General features: G+C 36.5%; 1 protein-coding gene across 3 annotated transcripts in view; it reads right to left on the reverse strand.

The window, feature by feature from the left end:
- gmip (GEM interacting protein) overlaps positions 1-16,140 on the reverse strand; it is a 28,996-nt gene that overhangs the window by 12,578 nt on the left and 278 nt on the right. Inside the window, exons 2-11 of one of the 3 annotated variants that reach the window (XM_039686484.2) lie at positions 14,261-14,354; positions 12,226-12,319; positions 12,010-12,073; positions 9,073-9,198; positions 7,349-7,413; positions 5,237-5,344; positions 4,537-4,617; positions 4,288-4,449; positions 3,447-3,584; positions 370-560 (exon numbers count right to left, since the gene is read on the reverse strand). In XM_039686484.2, coding sequence (XP_039542418.2) covers positions 370-560; positions 3,447-3,584; positions 4,288-4,449; positions 4,537-4,617; positions 5,237-5,344; positions 7,349-7,413; positions 9,073-9,198; positions 12,010-12,073; positions 12,226-12,319; positions 14,261-14,354 — 1,123 coding nt within the window. Of the gene's footprint in view, positions 1-369; positions 561-3,446; positions 3,585-4,287; positions 4,450-4,536; positions 4,618-5,236; positions 5,345-6,015; positions 6,435-7,348; positions 7,414-9,072; positions 9,199-12,009; positions 12,074-12,225; positions 12,320-14,260; positions 14,355-16,140 lie in introns of those variants that run through there. The other 2 variants (XM_089128786.1, XM_089128787.1) reach the window with 2 other exon arrangements.

Here is a 16,140-nt window from a genome sequence, read left to right on the forward strand (position 1 = left end):
TTCTGCGTTTTTGCAGAACTACGCCCCCTCTGGCGACAAGCGAAACTGCAACCAGAGGTGTGCACGCTCACGGATCACACACACGCTTACACGAGCTGTTCATAAATCTGCAAGTCATTTTAAATATACGAAAGGAAAGGCATTTGAGTACATTTTTACTAAATTTTTACGCTTTTTGTTTCCATGTTGAACCGTTTTATGTGCTTACTGTATCCACTTATGATTGGATCATTATGGAAACACGTTCATGAGCAATATAAGTTATTACTTTGTATAGGATCCCGTTTGAGTCCTAGAGCAGACGGGAGATCTCTGAAAAAAATCTTAGCGACTCCCTGAAAGTTACAAGTGATTCTTGTGTGCCCTCACCTCCTGCTCTGGGGGATGAACTCCTGGAACGTGAAGTTCTGGAGAGGATGGTCGGGCATGTGCTTTCCCAGGATGTACTGCAGGTAGGGCTCACCCGGCTCACAGGGCCTGCAGGTCAGCTCCAGGTTCTGGTAGCCCAGAGGAACCAGCTCAGTCTGCTGCCGCTGGTAAAAGAACATGTTCACCGTCGCCTGACAGAGGAACAAGACAGAGACTTTGATCGAGAAGCCATGGATGAATATACAAATACAAGTGGATACGCTGAACATTTGATGACTAGAGCTAGCTGACGCAAAGGTCATCGCTATGGTGTTTTGTGGATGCTAGTGAATTTTAGACTTTCACTGGATACAGCAGATCTTCCTGTCATTCTAAGTAAAGTATGGCCCTGTTTACACCTGGTGCGTTTTGGTCGATCGGATCACAAGTGGACGACGCTAAATACAGGTGTAAATGGGGTCTAAAACATCCGTTCGATCAATTTCATCCGTTCGATCAAAAGATCTGAAAAAGCCAATAAATGTACCCTCATCATGGACAGAAGTTAGCCTGACTTCGTCATACTCATATTCTAGTCAGAATGTGAGTCTGAAACTGTTCCGTAGGGCTTTGATTATGAGGCGTGTCTTAACCGAACCCGGGGAAAAAAACAATCTCTGCACTCAATTGGATAGTCGGTAGACCTACAACCAATCAGAGCAATGCAGTGAGTCAACTACTTTGCATAGCACAGTTGTCAACTACAGAACTTACTTATTTTAGAAGTAAAATAACGTGTTGCTTCTTTCACTTGGTCCTTCATGAGTGCGACCAAAGGAGAAACCACAACGACCACATGCTTTTCATTACGTCCCATCTTCTTAAAGGGCACCTATTATGCACCTTTTTACAAGATGTAATATTGGTCTCGGGTGTCCCCAGAATGTTTTTGTGAAGTTTCAGCTCAAAATACCCCACAGTTAATTTATTATAACCATTTGAAAATGTAATTTTGGGCCCTGATTAAAAATGAGCTGTTTCGTGTGTATACCACCTTAAATGCAAATGAGCTGCATATCCCCGCCCTGCCTTTGGACGAGGGCATAACTTTATACCTATGGCAGTCGGCCTAAGCAGAAGGGCTGAGAGAGTGAGAGAACTTACTTATTTTAGAAGTAAAATAACGAGTGTTGCTTCTTTTACTTGATCTTGTCTATTAAAATGAATGCGCTGTCGATTTATTTCACAACAGACGCGACAGCGGAATCTATACATCTCAATTCTCCAGCTGCAGTCATCTCTGAGGGAAACCAGTTAGCGTTCTTTGATAACGTGATGCCCAGCAAACACAGAACGTTCCCCTAACATTCCCGAATGGTCCCATGAGGTTATTTTTTTGGGAACCAAACAAGAACGTTATAGGAACGTTCCATGTAGGTAATTTTTAGGTTCCATTTTTATAACTTAAGGAGAATGTTCCGGGAACGTTCCCTTAACCTTAAAGGAAAGTTCTAGGAACGTTCTGGGAACCAAAAATTAGAACCTAAATTTATTTGCTGGGTGATTACGTCCCTGAAGATCATCTGTCCATCATCGTATAAAGCCCGCCCTGGCAATCTGATTGGCCCGAACATTTTTTGCCTGATCATAATTACTCCTCGATGGATCGAGTCCAGACCGAACTTCCCGACCGAAAAATATTGTGGGCGGAGTTCGGGCTGGCATCCAGGCTAGACAGAAGTGGTCAAAGTGGACAAAAGAGAAGGATTAAAACACCAGGGCCCGTATTCATAAAGATTCTAAGAATCCTCTCAGAAAACTTATTTTAGCTTAAAAACTTTTACGTAGGAGTCTTAGCTTATTCAAGACCAATCTGAGAGCAATTCTGAGTAAGAAAAAGACAAAAAATTGAATCTTAGTGAGGAGGCGGGGTTGACCCCGTTAAAATCATGAAATCATGTATGACACAATCTTTTGAAGACTGGTTGGTTGTCCAAGAAGGGAAAAAAGAGTGATTTTAATGGAGTAGTTCACTTTAAAAAAAACTTTTGCTTGTAATTTACTCACCCCCATGTCATCCAAGATGTCCATGTCTTTCTTTCTTCAGTCGAAAATAAATTAAGATTTTTGATGAAAACATTCAAGGATTTTTCTCCATATAATGCACTTCACTGGGAACCAAACGGTTCAAGGTCCAAATGAAAGTTTCAGTGCAGCTTTAAAGGGCTTTAAACAATTCCAGATAAAGAATAAGTGTCTTATCAAGCAAAAAGATCGCTTATTTAAAAAATAAATAACAAAGTGTGTTCTGTGACGCACGTTCGTGACTCTCCTGTTCGAACTCGTTCATCAAAATGAACGAATCTTTTTCCAAGTCATTTGTTTCATTCAACGAACGAAACGAACGAATTGACTCGGAAAAAGATTCATTCATTCAATTAAAGAACGAGTTCGAACAGGAGAGTCACGAACGTGCGTCACAGAACAGAGCAAGGCGACCATTTGAGCTTATACAGCTTAAACTTTGTTATTTATTTATTAAATATTTGTTTTTTTAAATAACCGTTCGTTTCGCTTGATAAGACCCTTATTCATCGTCTGGAATCGTTTAAAGCCCTTTGAACAGTTTGCACTGAAACTGTCTTTTTTGACCTTGAACCGTTTGGTTCCCATTGAAGTCCATTATATGGAGAAAAATGCTGGAATGTTTTCATCAAAAATCTTAATTTCTTTTTGACTGAAGAAAGAAAGACATGGACATCTTGGATGACATGGGGGCGAGTACATTATCAGCTAAAGTTTTGAAAAGTGAACTACTCCTTTAAGGTTAAGATACTCTTTGAATTACTTTTTTCTTTACTAGGATTTTTTTCTTTAATTTCAAGAGTTAACACCCACATTTCTAAGAATTTTCTTAGAATTTTGTCACTAGGAGCTACTCTTTGCATTAAGATTCTTTATGAAACCGGGCCCTAGTGTAAACGGGAATGTGTCTCCCACGTCTGCTTGTGATCCGATCGACGTTTCTCCTTCATGTGTAAAAATGTACTTGTCGCCTTTTAGCCTCCCAATCTGTCTCTAAAGGCTGGTGAACCCACCTCTTTTAGCACAGTGTCTCCTTGACAGATGAGCTTGCGGATGTGGACGATGATTTTGCGCTTCACCTTCTCCAGCTCTCTTTGATGGTTGTTAGCTTCACACACACACTGCCTGTACAGCATCTCAGTCTCTGTAACCTACACGGTAACAAAGCAAGAGATCATTAACATGACACATATTTACACTTTAAGTTGTCTGCACTATTAAAACAAGAAATACTCCTTTATAATCTCACTGAAATGTTTAGGGTACATTTCATGTGCATTGTTGATAAAAGTATTTTTCAGAACTGACATATTTTATTAATGGAAAGCATATTATAATCTGTAGTAGTTTGTTTGAAATTGTCTAAATATCCCTTAAATTACAAGTTTTGCAGGGTCAATTTTTAAAGTGAGTCGGTCTCAAGTTCGTGTAGTCAACATTATCCGTATAAAATTTCCTAATTCTAAATGCTGTGGAAAAATTTCCTTTAAATAAAGTTAAAATTATTTTTTCTTAAAAACGTGTACATTATTTAATAATTAGATTATATATAATTTTGATGTAGGTCTTTAAAAGTTCTTTCAACTATGTTACTATCCGAACAACCCCCTGCAACTTAAATATCACAGGGATATCTGCAAAAAAAATGTGATTCTTAAAATTATTTTATAACAATCACTGTTCATATGGCAGAATAGACAAAAAAACCTCACCAGGAAAAACATACTTTCCCTTATAATGATTAAACTTCGATATAAACTGAACAATACAGTAATGTTATTATGCAAAAACATATTGTTTTTGTTCTTTTTTGTTAATGTTAAACTATAGAAAGAGCCATGTACTCGGGATGACCTTAGTTTGGGCGTCATCTCTGGACTTCCTCCTCTTGTCCAGGGTCTTGTAACCCCCGGTCTCCTCTTCAGCTTTGGCTGTCATGGCTTTGGCCTTCTCCAGATCCTCACAGCGCTGCATGTATTGCTGTCGAGCCCTCTTCAGCGCAGACACAGCATCATGCTGATCATAAAAACATATGTCACATTACTGGACTGATAAATGAATGAATACACGTATACAGTATCAACCTCAGCACTAAGAACTGACCATCCTCTTCTGTTCTTTTGACCACTGCTCTTTGAATTCCCGTCGCCACTTGTCGATTTCGTTCTTCTTGGCTGAGAGAGCCTTTGGGATAAATAGATGGATAGATAGATAGATAGATAGATAGATAGATAGATAGATAGATAGATAGATAGATAGATAGATAGATAGATAGATAGATAGATAGATAGATAGATAGATAATTGGATAGATAGATAGATAGATAGATAGATAGATAGATAATTGGATAGATAGATAGATATATAGATAGATAGATAGATAGATAGATAGATAATTGGATAGATAGATAGATAGATATATAGATAGATAGATAGATATATAGATAGATAGATAGATAGATAGATAGATAGATAGATAGATAGATAGATAGATAGATAGATAGATAGATAGATAGATAGATAGATAGATAATTGGATAGATAGATAGATAGATAGATAGATAGATAGATAATTGGATAGATAGATAGATATATAGATAGATAGATAGATAGATAGATAGATAATTGGATAGATAGATAGATAGATATATAGATAGATAGATAGATATATAGATAGATAGATAGATAGATAGATAGATAGATAGATAGATAGATAGATAGATAGATAGATAGATAGGTTACATGTTATATTTTTCTGATTTCTTTCGTCTATCATAAACATTGATCAGATGGATGTTTGTGCACCTGGTAGCAGCGCTGTTGTATGAGTTCAGCAGTGTGTTTGGCTGATGTGCTGCTTTTGAGGTCATGTTCCAGGGCCTGTGTGTAGATATACTGCAGAGGCATCATGTCCTGTGGAGAATGTCCAAACTGATTTAAGAGCATTATAAAGTGGGCTGACAGTAAACAACATGTTCCTTATGCAACAGAATAGTTGAACTTAAATTCTGGATTAGTTACCGGGACTGCTCTTTAATACATTTTATTCAGTTTTTACTTTTTTATATGAAAGCCACATTAAGTACTTACCTTGTCTTTATTATTTATTTTTGAAACTTTTGTAGGCCTATATATAGCTTTTGTAAAACCCTAGCTTAGATTTCAGCATACAACCTGAATTATTAGATGTATAAAACTATATAGTAACTGCTATTTATTCATATGCAAGTTAGCGGCTAACGTTATGATCACATGTAAGAATTTCATGAATTTTTATTGCCAGCTTTATCAACGATAATGATAAAACAAGACGTAGATTGTGTCTGTGTAAGCCTGTGTAACGTTAGACAGATTTTTTTATGTGAAGGAGGAATCAATCGGGACCTTTTTGCTGGGAAAATCAAAAGGATGTGATGTTTACGCGCGCGAGCATAACGTTACATGTTCAGGATAATGTCGGAAGAGAGACATTTTGTTAACGTCCAAAGAAAAGGGATTTATTCAACTATAGTCAGATATAGACTTACTAATGGTCTCTCAATACTTTATCAAACATCATAACAGTATAGTGTCATTTTAATTACCTCATCTGTCAACAGTCGACAGGTTGCCTGTGAATTATAAAGCTTCTGCAAACATATCCACATCGCTGTGATTAAGATGCTTTCTAGACGGCTGCTTTCTTAACAGTTTTGTTAATTTTGTTATTAAGGGGAAAGCACATAATTACATAAACGTCGCTCTCAGCAGCGTGGACGGCGTCGGAATGCTGAATCATTATCTCTGCAAAGGTATTTAGGCTACAACTTTTTTGTTTTACTTCTAAACGAAGAAAAATGAAAAAGACCGGTTTATCGGAGCTTAGAATCACATCGTCACCGGTTTATCGTCGTTCACGTGTGCAATTATGTGCACGTTCGAGCCATATGGTTCGGTTCGAGCACGAGCAATAATTTTAATTTGCTGGCTGCAGTTCACTTAACGGCCACAATTGTCACTATTAACGAGAGTTCTGAATTCTCTAGCCCCTATTTTAAAGTCCCCGTGAACCGGAAGTTGCAAACGATTTTTCTCTAGTGCTGTGACGTATTTCCAAGTGAAACGGAATATTGAACAGAGGGCAGGGTTTTACTCTAGCGCTCCTCCTCTCCATCTCTCGCTCATAGCAAACTAACGGTTTGAGGGGAGTGGTTAAGCGTTTCCCCACCCAAACTGTGAAACCTACGTCATCAGAAAAAGAAACCGTTCCAGACCGGAAGTAACTTTTCAGATTTTGATTAAAGATTACTAAGGTAAAACATTTTTTTAATTTATATTCACTTGCACGGATTAATTGTTCACCACAAGACTAGTAATATGCGCTAACAAAGTAAATAGGTTCAATTTTGATTTCACGGGGACTTTAATTAATTATTTTGCTACTTTTATTTATATATTTTGTTTTAAGCTTAGCTTATCTTATGCTAGACTTCCTAAATAACAGCATAAAAATCCATTCAGCTGTTATTTTATCATTAAAATTATGCAAAGCTGTCATATATTATTTAATTGTGTGCATTTAAAACTTGTTTTACAGTCTATGTGTAAAACGCCACATGAAATTAACCATTGTAAGACAATGGAGTCAGCCATTTTATTCCCTAACGTTTTAAAATGTAATTTCTAGCAGCATTATTTCCAACACAGAATGGATGGATGTTATTCAATGTTTATGATTTTCATACAAAAGAAATAAAAATACAAAAATGCTCCTGAATTCTCATGCAAAGAATGTTAAACGGCTGAATATCGTCAATAGAGAAGTTAATTAACTAACTAGATTGTGAACAGTCTTTTAAAAGAGTTTTAAAGAAGTCCACATGAGCAAAAGTGCCAATAAACTCTCATTACATGTTTTGCACACACACACACTTTTACCTGTTGAGCAACACATGACTTGGCTGCTTCTGCCGCTCTCATAATACTCTTTGCAAACTCTTGCTCTGCAAACATACAATCATTTTCATAATCATATAATGCTCAGAATCATAATGGTGTCTGTTATGCCAGATTGTGATCATTTGCTGACATGACATACATGTAGAAGAAAGAGGTTAAGCAAAACACCAGATGGAAAATACGATTGACTGATAGAAATAGTTTGCGTCTGTATTGATGGACACACAACAAAGTGCTTCAGAATATCAATATAACAGTGAGCGGACATTAGGTGACATAACTCCATCAGGCCATAACCCATTAGCATTAGAGCTCAGTGGAAAATAGGATATTCATCATCACCAATTCCAGGAATACCACACTGGGTAATGTACTGTATGCTTCCCTCTTCTGTTAATTCATTATTAGGCTATTGATGTCTGGCATGGCCTCTGTTATATATTCTGCCTCTTTTTGATCTGGCCATTTATCATACATACCTTTCCATTATTGTGTTTAAAGAGTATACTTTGTCAAATTAAAAGCTTTACTCGCTAATAAAAGTTTTAAATCCTAATAATCTTTTGTTGCGCACATATTTTGATGTGGTAAATTTTAGGGCTGTGAAACGATTAATCACGATTAATCGCATCCAAAATAAAAGTTTGTGTTTACGTAATATATGTGTGTGTAGTGTGTATAATTATTTTGTATATATAAATACACACATGCATGTATAAACTGTATTTAAGAAAAAATGTCTTATTAATATATCAAATATTTATATTTATGTATAATATTAATTTGTGTAAATATATATAAAGTATGTATACATGCAAATATTTACATGCATGTGTGTGTATTTATGTATACAAAATAATTATACACACTATACACACATATATTATGTAAACACAAACTTTTATTTTGGATGCGATTAATCGTTTCACAGCCCAAGTAAATTTCTACTTCATTGCAAATGAGTAATTACAAATATATTTAAATACGTGACATACACATTTAAATAGAAATAACATTAAAGTATCTTAGTTTACCATAAATGCATAAAAGCTTTTCAGTACATTTGACAGGATAATTTACTTAACCACATATATTTTTTTAAAAAGACATTAAAAGTAAATAAAATGTAAACGTATTTAAATCCTACTTCAGTGGGTAAAAATAAAACACTCTAGGAAAAGTTGAGCTAATTGCATTTAATATAAATACTAGAAAACATTTTCATTTAATTGTAAATAACATTCACACGATTTTCAAAAAAAAAAATTACATCAAGTTCGCACTTAAGTGTATTGTTTTAAAGCATATTATTTCTGTAATAAGTCAAGTATATGCTGAAGTGTAGTACACCGATCAGTGTCCTTCCACTAGAGGGCGCTGTGCAAGATGATGACGTGTTAAAGGTTACTTCATCCTATTACAGGTGTTGTTCAACACAAGTCATTTTATATCAGAGGTCCAATTTTAGATTCTCATGCTATTTCCAGGAAGAGATCCCTCAGCTTTTCTTCCAGGCAGAAACGATCTATAATTACTAGCAAACAAATCCAGCCTGAACATAATGTGTCAGCACATTAAAAACATGAGTCTAAATGCTAGCTTTCTAATATTTGTCTGACAGTTGGATGTGTGTTCTTCGATGCGACCCCTGTGACTATTTGACAGAAGTTAGTGTAGTCAAAGACTAAATTTAAAGCACTCACCCAGGCTGATTCTTTTGTCCATCCAGGTCAGCAGGTCTTTGGCATAACGGCACCACATTTTGGCGTACTGAAGGGCGAGCTCCACGCCACCCTCGCAGCGACACAGGGTCAGGTCGGCATCCTGGGCTGAGGTGGAAGACATCAGCATCAACGGTTCGTGTGCATGCCTTACTCTATGTAAACTAAACCCCGCTCGGGACAAACAGAGGCTCGTCCTCAACCAGCTTTAACGATTCTGTTGGCTGTCACTCATTTACTCAGAGGATAAATCTCCCGTATTTTCAAAGGATGTAAAGGCAAAGTTGCGGTACATGTCCATCGTAAAAAAGCAACTTGATTGTTAAAAACAATGTGGAAAGACACCATTCTCCAAATGTCTATTAAAGGTTTCGGAAAACGAGCACTGAATCATAACATCTATGTTGAAAAGTCGAATCCCTGCACAATATTTCCAGATTGGCAATTCAATATCCATGCAAAAGGCTTGTATAGGGAGCAACTGGGCTCGCTGTAAATGTCCTAAAGGCTTTGGGACTCAGCAGTGAGTGAGCGGGTGAGGATTTCACAGAGTCCGAGACTGTTCACCCTCCCTCTGTCTGCTGTCTCCTCCCTGTGCGTTAAATGCTGATCAAAACATCAGAACTAAAAACTGCAATTTTCTCCATCATTTCATCAATTTCTGTTGGAGTGCCACTATCCCACTTCCACCCTGCCGTACGTCTTGACTTGTCATGTTAAAGCATGCGTGTGTGTGTGTGTGTGTGTGTGTGTGTGTGTGTGTGTGTGTTCACTTTTGGCACAGAGGGGAGGGGAAATAATCCAGGACAGTAGCAGACTGTGATGGTCTTTAGATTAGGGTGGGGTTGACTTCCTGATATAAGGATATAGATATCTTATCATTACTGGACAGTCTTCTAAACACACTCTCTCTCATTAAATTCAGCTTGACGTTACTGTCACACATATTCTTAACGATTTTCTCAGCTCAATTGCACACACAGGTGAATTTCATGGCAAGAACATACCCTGAACATATTTCAACACAAAATTAATAAAAATATATTAAAAGATATATTGTAAAAAAAAAACTACTGGGTGTGGTGATGGTGATGGCGCAGTGGATATGACGCATGCCTTTGGTGTGAGAGACCCGGGTTTGAATCCACCGTGAGACGCCAATGTGTCCCTGAGCAAGACACTTAACCTTGCTCCAGAGGCGTGCGACCTCTGACATATATAGCCATTTTAAGTCGCTTTGGAGAAAAGCGTCAGCTAAATGAATAAATGTAAACGTACTAAGAAAATCGCAAAATCTCATTCTCATTACCGTGATGCTAAAACATTTTGCATTCTCATTACTGTGATATATAGAAAAAATATAATTCTTACTATGATGCAAAAAAATATAATTCTCATTACCGTGATGTGAAAAATCTCATTCTCATTACTGTGATGCTAAAATATATGTCATTTTCATTACTGTGATATAGAGAAAAATACAATTCTCATTACTGTGATGTGAAAAATCTCATTCTCATTACCGTGATGCTAAAATATATCTCATTTTCATTACTGATATAGACAAAAAATATATAATTCTCATTACCGTGATGCAAAAAAATCTCATTCTCATTACCGTGATGCTAAAATTTATATCATTTTCATTAATGTGAAATAGAGAAAAAATATATAATTCTCATTTCCATGATGCAAAAAAATCTCATTCTCATTACCGTGATGCGAAATAATCATGATACATTATCGAATTTGTAGAGCAAATTATTACCACTGGTATTTAAAATTGTAGTATTTGGCTTAAATTTCAGTTATTTTGATTTAAAAAAAGAAACGTTGCATTGTGGTCATGAGTATTTCAAAATATAATTTCTTTTACTTTTCATATTACTGTCTTTCAATATTGGAGTGAAATATAGAACATTTTTGTTAGATTATTAGATCCCACCCAAACTTGTGAATCTAAAATGAATGTATTTTATTTAATAGGATATTTTACAGGATACTAATCATTAAACACAGTTTCCTCCAGGTAATTCACGAAATGCCTCTGCTTAGTCAGTCCATTTGGCTGATCAGATTGCTCACAGTGGGGGTTGGAGAACTAGGCTAAGACGGCATAGGAATAAATTGTTGATACTGAAGGTCTGTACGTAATGACGATGATGTGAGTACAAGCTAAGAGATTGCCTCGAAAGGTCGCCATGCGGATGTTTTATTTAAACTTTTGAGTGTTAGCGTAATCCCTAATCTCAGCTAGCAAACCGCTATATACTGTACTCAGAGAGCAGACACGTTTCACCAAGTTAGCACCCATGGAAAGATAACATCAACATATTTAATATTTAACGCAGCATAGCTATTACCTAGTCAAAATATATCTCATCTCATCTCCGGTTACTCATCCCCTCTTTATAATTTATATGTTATACCTATTTTTTTCAACTCCAACTTTATATGAAGATCACAGTTCTAACATTCTTTCAAACCTATACAGTTCTTGGAGAGCTGGATCAACGGGAAAAACAGAGAGCAGCTGTCTGCCAATTTAATCTCTAACCCCCGTCCGGTGCTAATCTTGTTAGCAAGGGGCCATTAGTCCATGTGGCTAATTACACGTAAACATTTGCAGGTTGAAGACAAGAGATTTAGTGGCGTGACATGATGCTTCCGAGCCTGATCAGTCACTCTTGCTTTGCTTTGCTTTGTTCCTCTCAGATATTTCGAATGTTGGACAGAAGGCCATATGTCTTCTCTAGGGTTCCATATGAATATGGCTGGATGTAAGATATTCATTCTAATAACTATGTGAGCACACATAATGTGTCTATCACAAATCTAATTAGTCCTCCACCCTGTTAGTCTTCCTCGAAATGTCCCAACAAACAAACACTCATACACAAAGACGTTAAAAAGAATTACCAGTTACGCCTCCGTCCTTTTCCTCCTCTTCACGGCAGATCTTCAGCGACTCCACATCTTCACCCTGGAAAACATGCATCTTTTAATATTCGCTGTAACGCGTTCTTGCTCGAGAGAGATTGTTGAACCCAGAAGTATGAAGACGTATCACATAAAGACATATGAGTGTGTGAGGGGAAAAAGAGTGGGAAGAATGATTCATCAATCATGTCTCACTGTAATATCGTCCAGATCGGCGTTCAGCGTGGTGTCTGCCGAGGTGTCTGTTAAAGACAGCGAGTCTGCTTCTTGGAGAAGCTCATCCACAGTCCTGAGAAATCAAATCAGCAGACACAATGATATTAAGAATGAAACATGGCAGTTCTCACAGAGCTAAAACAGCTTGTATTCTTAAAAATAAAGGTTCTTTGGCATTGATGGTGCCATGAGTAACTTTTTACATCCTGGACTATATAGCACGCATACGTCTGCATGATGTCTGTTAAAGATCACTTCATCTGGAAAGCATCTGCTGTTTACTAACATCTTTAAGATGTCAGTTTAACATACATTCTAAATCATTACATCTTAAAGACATCTTCTAAACGTCTATTTGACGTCTGACAGGAAACGTCCAATAGACGTATCCCAGATAGCACAAGTCTGTATGATGTAACGTTTACATATGAAAGACGTATTTAAAGAGTGTTTTCTCATCTGTTATACGTCTATAGGACGTTTCCTGTCAGATGTCAAATAGACGTTTAGAAGATGTCTTTAAGATGTAATGATTTAGAATGCATGTTAACCTGGCATCTTAACCCAGATAGCACAAGGCTGTCTGATCTCCTATTTACATCTGGAAGACGTATTTTTAAGAGTGTTTGCTCATCTGCGATACGTCTATAGGACGTCTCTGTCAGATGTCAAATAGATGTTTATAAGATGTCAGTTTAACATGCATTCTAAATCATTACATCTTAAAGACATCTTCTAAACATCTATTTGACATCTGCAAGAAACGTCCTATAGACGTCTTGCAGATGAGCAAACACTCTTAAAAATACGTTTTCCAGATGTAAATAGGAGATCAAACAGCCTTGTGCTATATAGATGAGTGTTTGCTCATCTGTTATACGTCTATAGGACGTTTCCTGTCAGATGTCAAATAGACGTTTAGAAGATGTCTCTAAGATGTAATGATTTAGAAAGCATGTTAAACTGACATCTTCTAAACGTCTATTTGACATCTGACAGGAAACGTCCTATAGACGTATTGCAGATGAGAAAACACTCTTAAAAATATGTCTTCCAGATGTAAACACACACATCAAATAGACTGGTGTTATCTGGGATATTGCAGATGAGCAAACACCCTAAAAAATACGTCTTCCAGATGTAAACACACACATCAAATAGACGTCTCTGTGATGTGTGCTATCAGGGATTGGACTATATTGCACATGTACTGTATGTCTGTAAGATGTCTGTTAAAGATCACTTCATCTGGAAAGCATCTGCTGTTTACTAACATCTTTAAGATGTCAGTTTAACATATATTCTAAATCATTACATCTTAAAGACATCTTCTAAACATCTATTTGACATCTGACAGGAAACGTCCTATAGACGTATTGCAGATGAGCAATTTAGACGTCTTTGTGATGTACGTGTGCTATCAGGGATTGGACTATATAGCACACGTACGTCTGTAAGATGAGTTTAACACATTCTAAATCATTACATCTTAAAGACATCTTCTAAACGTCTATTTGACATCTGACAGGAAACGTCCTATAGACGTATTGGAGATGAGCACCTTCCAGATGTAAACACGTGTACACTCATCAAATAGACATCTCTGTGATGTACGTGTGATGTACCTAGGTTCTTTCCCTGATAGCACACGTACATCTCCAATACATCTATACGATGTTTCTTGTCAGATGTCAAATAGACGTTTAGAAGATGTCTTTAAGATGTAATGATTTAGAATGCATGTTAAACTGACATCTTAAAGATGTTAGTAAACAGCAGATGCTTTCCAGATGAAGTGATCTTTAACAGACATCTTGCAGATGCACGTATACTATCTGGGTTATAGTGGAAGATGGATTATTAATCTTTAGATTATTAAAAGTTCTTCACACTTAGAAACAAGCTGTTCTTTTAAGAGCAGTTCACTGCAAACCAAAATGTTTTTTCTCCAGCATGGCTGTGAAATCACCCCTTTGGAAGCTTTATTTTCAACAGATTGAAGAGGTCTACGTACGAGCATGTTAATGACAGATCCAAATTGGCATCAAAATCGCGCAGTATCTCACTGTAACGCTTGATTTCTGAGTGACGGGCTGGGGTACCACCATCTGAAACAGAAGAACATGTGATGAAGCCACGTGTGATTTTTTTCAATGAAAATCTGATTCTAAAAAAAAAAGTGGCAACACTTTTTTTAAGGTGACCTACTTGCATGCTATAACAACATGTGGTTACTATAGCAATAACAGTAAATTATGCGTAATTACAAGTAACCTTAAACCCTAACCGTAACTCTATAGTAAGTACATTACTCAGTAGGCTACTTATTTGAGTAAGTACAATGTAACTACGTTATACTTTATTTTACAGTGTCCTTGGCTTGTTACAAAATGTTAAATGTACTTACCATAGTAATAACAGTAAATTACGCATAATTACATGTAACTAACCCTCAACCAAATCCTAATCCTACCCTAACCCTACAGCAAGTACATGTAGTTGCTTATTATTACTCAGTACACTGAAACAAGAACACCTTAAAATAAAGTGTAACCAAATAAAGTGTTTTTAATACAAACACATTGGTTTCTTTGTTCATTTTGTTCATTATTACTTCTGCACTATACTTGTAATGTAATATATAATGTGTGTAACTTGGACAGTGTAACTGTAAACTAATCCAAGATAAAGCATGACAATACACAGGTTTTTGATTGTGGTTAAAGTACGTGAACTTTTGCAGGAACTGGAACCTAAGGCTAAAGTAATGACAATTAATGGCACCGGGAAACGTACATTTGACATTAAGACAGGAAGTCACACTACTGAAGTTGACACTACCGTTTCGTGACAGAGGCAGTAAAGAGAAAGCAGCGAGACTCATGTTCATTTGTACAATCACATTCAAATAAAGCATTTATGAATCAGATCATTTGATATTTTAAAGCACGGGTAAATCACGGCATCGATTCAGATTGTTTAAAGTAGGACTCTCTGAAGGATTGAATGCTCATTTGGGTCTAAACTTGCAATGTGCCACTCTTGTACTGCACTAACAAAGAAAGCATCACCGTCATCTCTCTTTCTCTCTGTGACATGCACCATTTAGGTCAACCACATCCTGTATAGGGGTTTTTAACATGCTCTGCTACAGGGACAATAAGGACTTGTTTTTGATGAAGAGATTAGTTCAACTGTATGGATTAATATTTTTCTTTTTTTTTTCTCTCATCTCCATTTTGCTTGACGAAAATCACCCACCGGAAGTCAAAATCGTCTCAAAGATGGCCCTGCAGTGACACTGTCAGTTGTCACGTTATTTTGCAAAAATGATATTGTTAAATGTCATGTGATATACACAATGTGGTACGAATGAGAAGAACTGCAGCTATTACAAATTGCTTGAAACCAGTACATGTGACTTCCTCCCCCTGAGGTTTTATTTAGGTTGTTTATTTCCACATCCCGGGCTCATTAAATGTATACATTTTTTTTTGTATTTATGAGAATTTCTAAATAAATAAAAAAAAAGACTAAAATAAAGTAAATTAACAAAAAAATAAATAAATCCCGAAACACCATGCTAAAAACAAAATCTCATTTTTTTATGTATTTTACATGTGGAAAGAAACAATACGACACCCCAAGATGCAGTTATTTTGTACATTTGTCCAAATTTGTTTAAAAAATGTGGTGAACATGAAACCTTCCTTGAGATGCAACTTTTGCACAAACGCAAATTGAACAAGACAGGAAGTGCTCTGATCATGCACTGAACAAACACACAAGCACGCATATCCAAAAAAAGAGAGCAAGATAACTAATAAATCACACATATGCAGCCTAAAGCTGTGGTGGGGCACAACAACAACAACACGTTTCCCTCAATGTTTG

Source organism: Pimephales promelas, chromosome 3 (assembly GCF_988280905.1).
Source record: "Pimephales promelas chromosome 3, fPimPro1.hap1.1, whole genome shotgun sequence".
In the NCBI taxonomy this organism is placed as follows: Eukaryota; Metazoa; Chordata; class Actinopteri; order Cypriniformes; family Leuciscidae; genus Pimephales; species Pimephales promelas.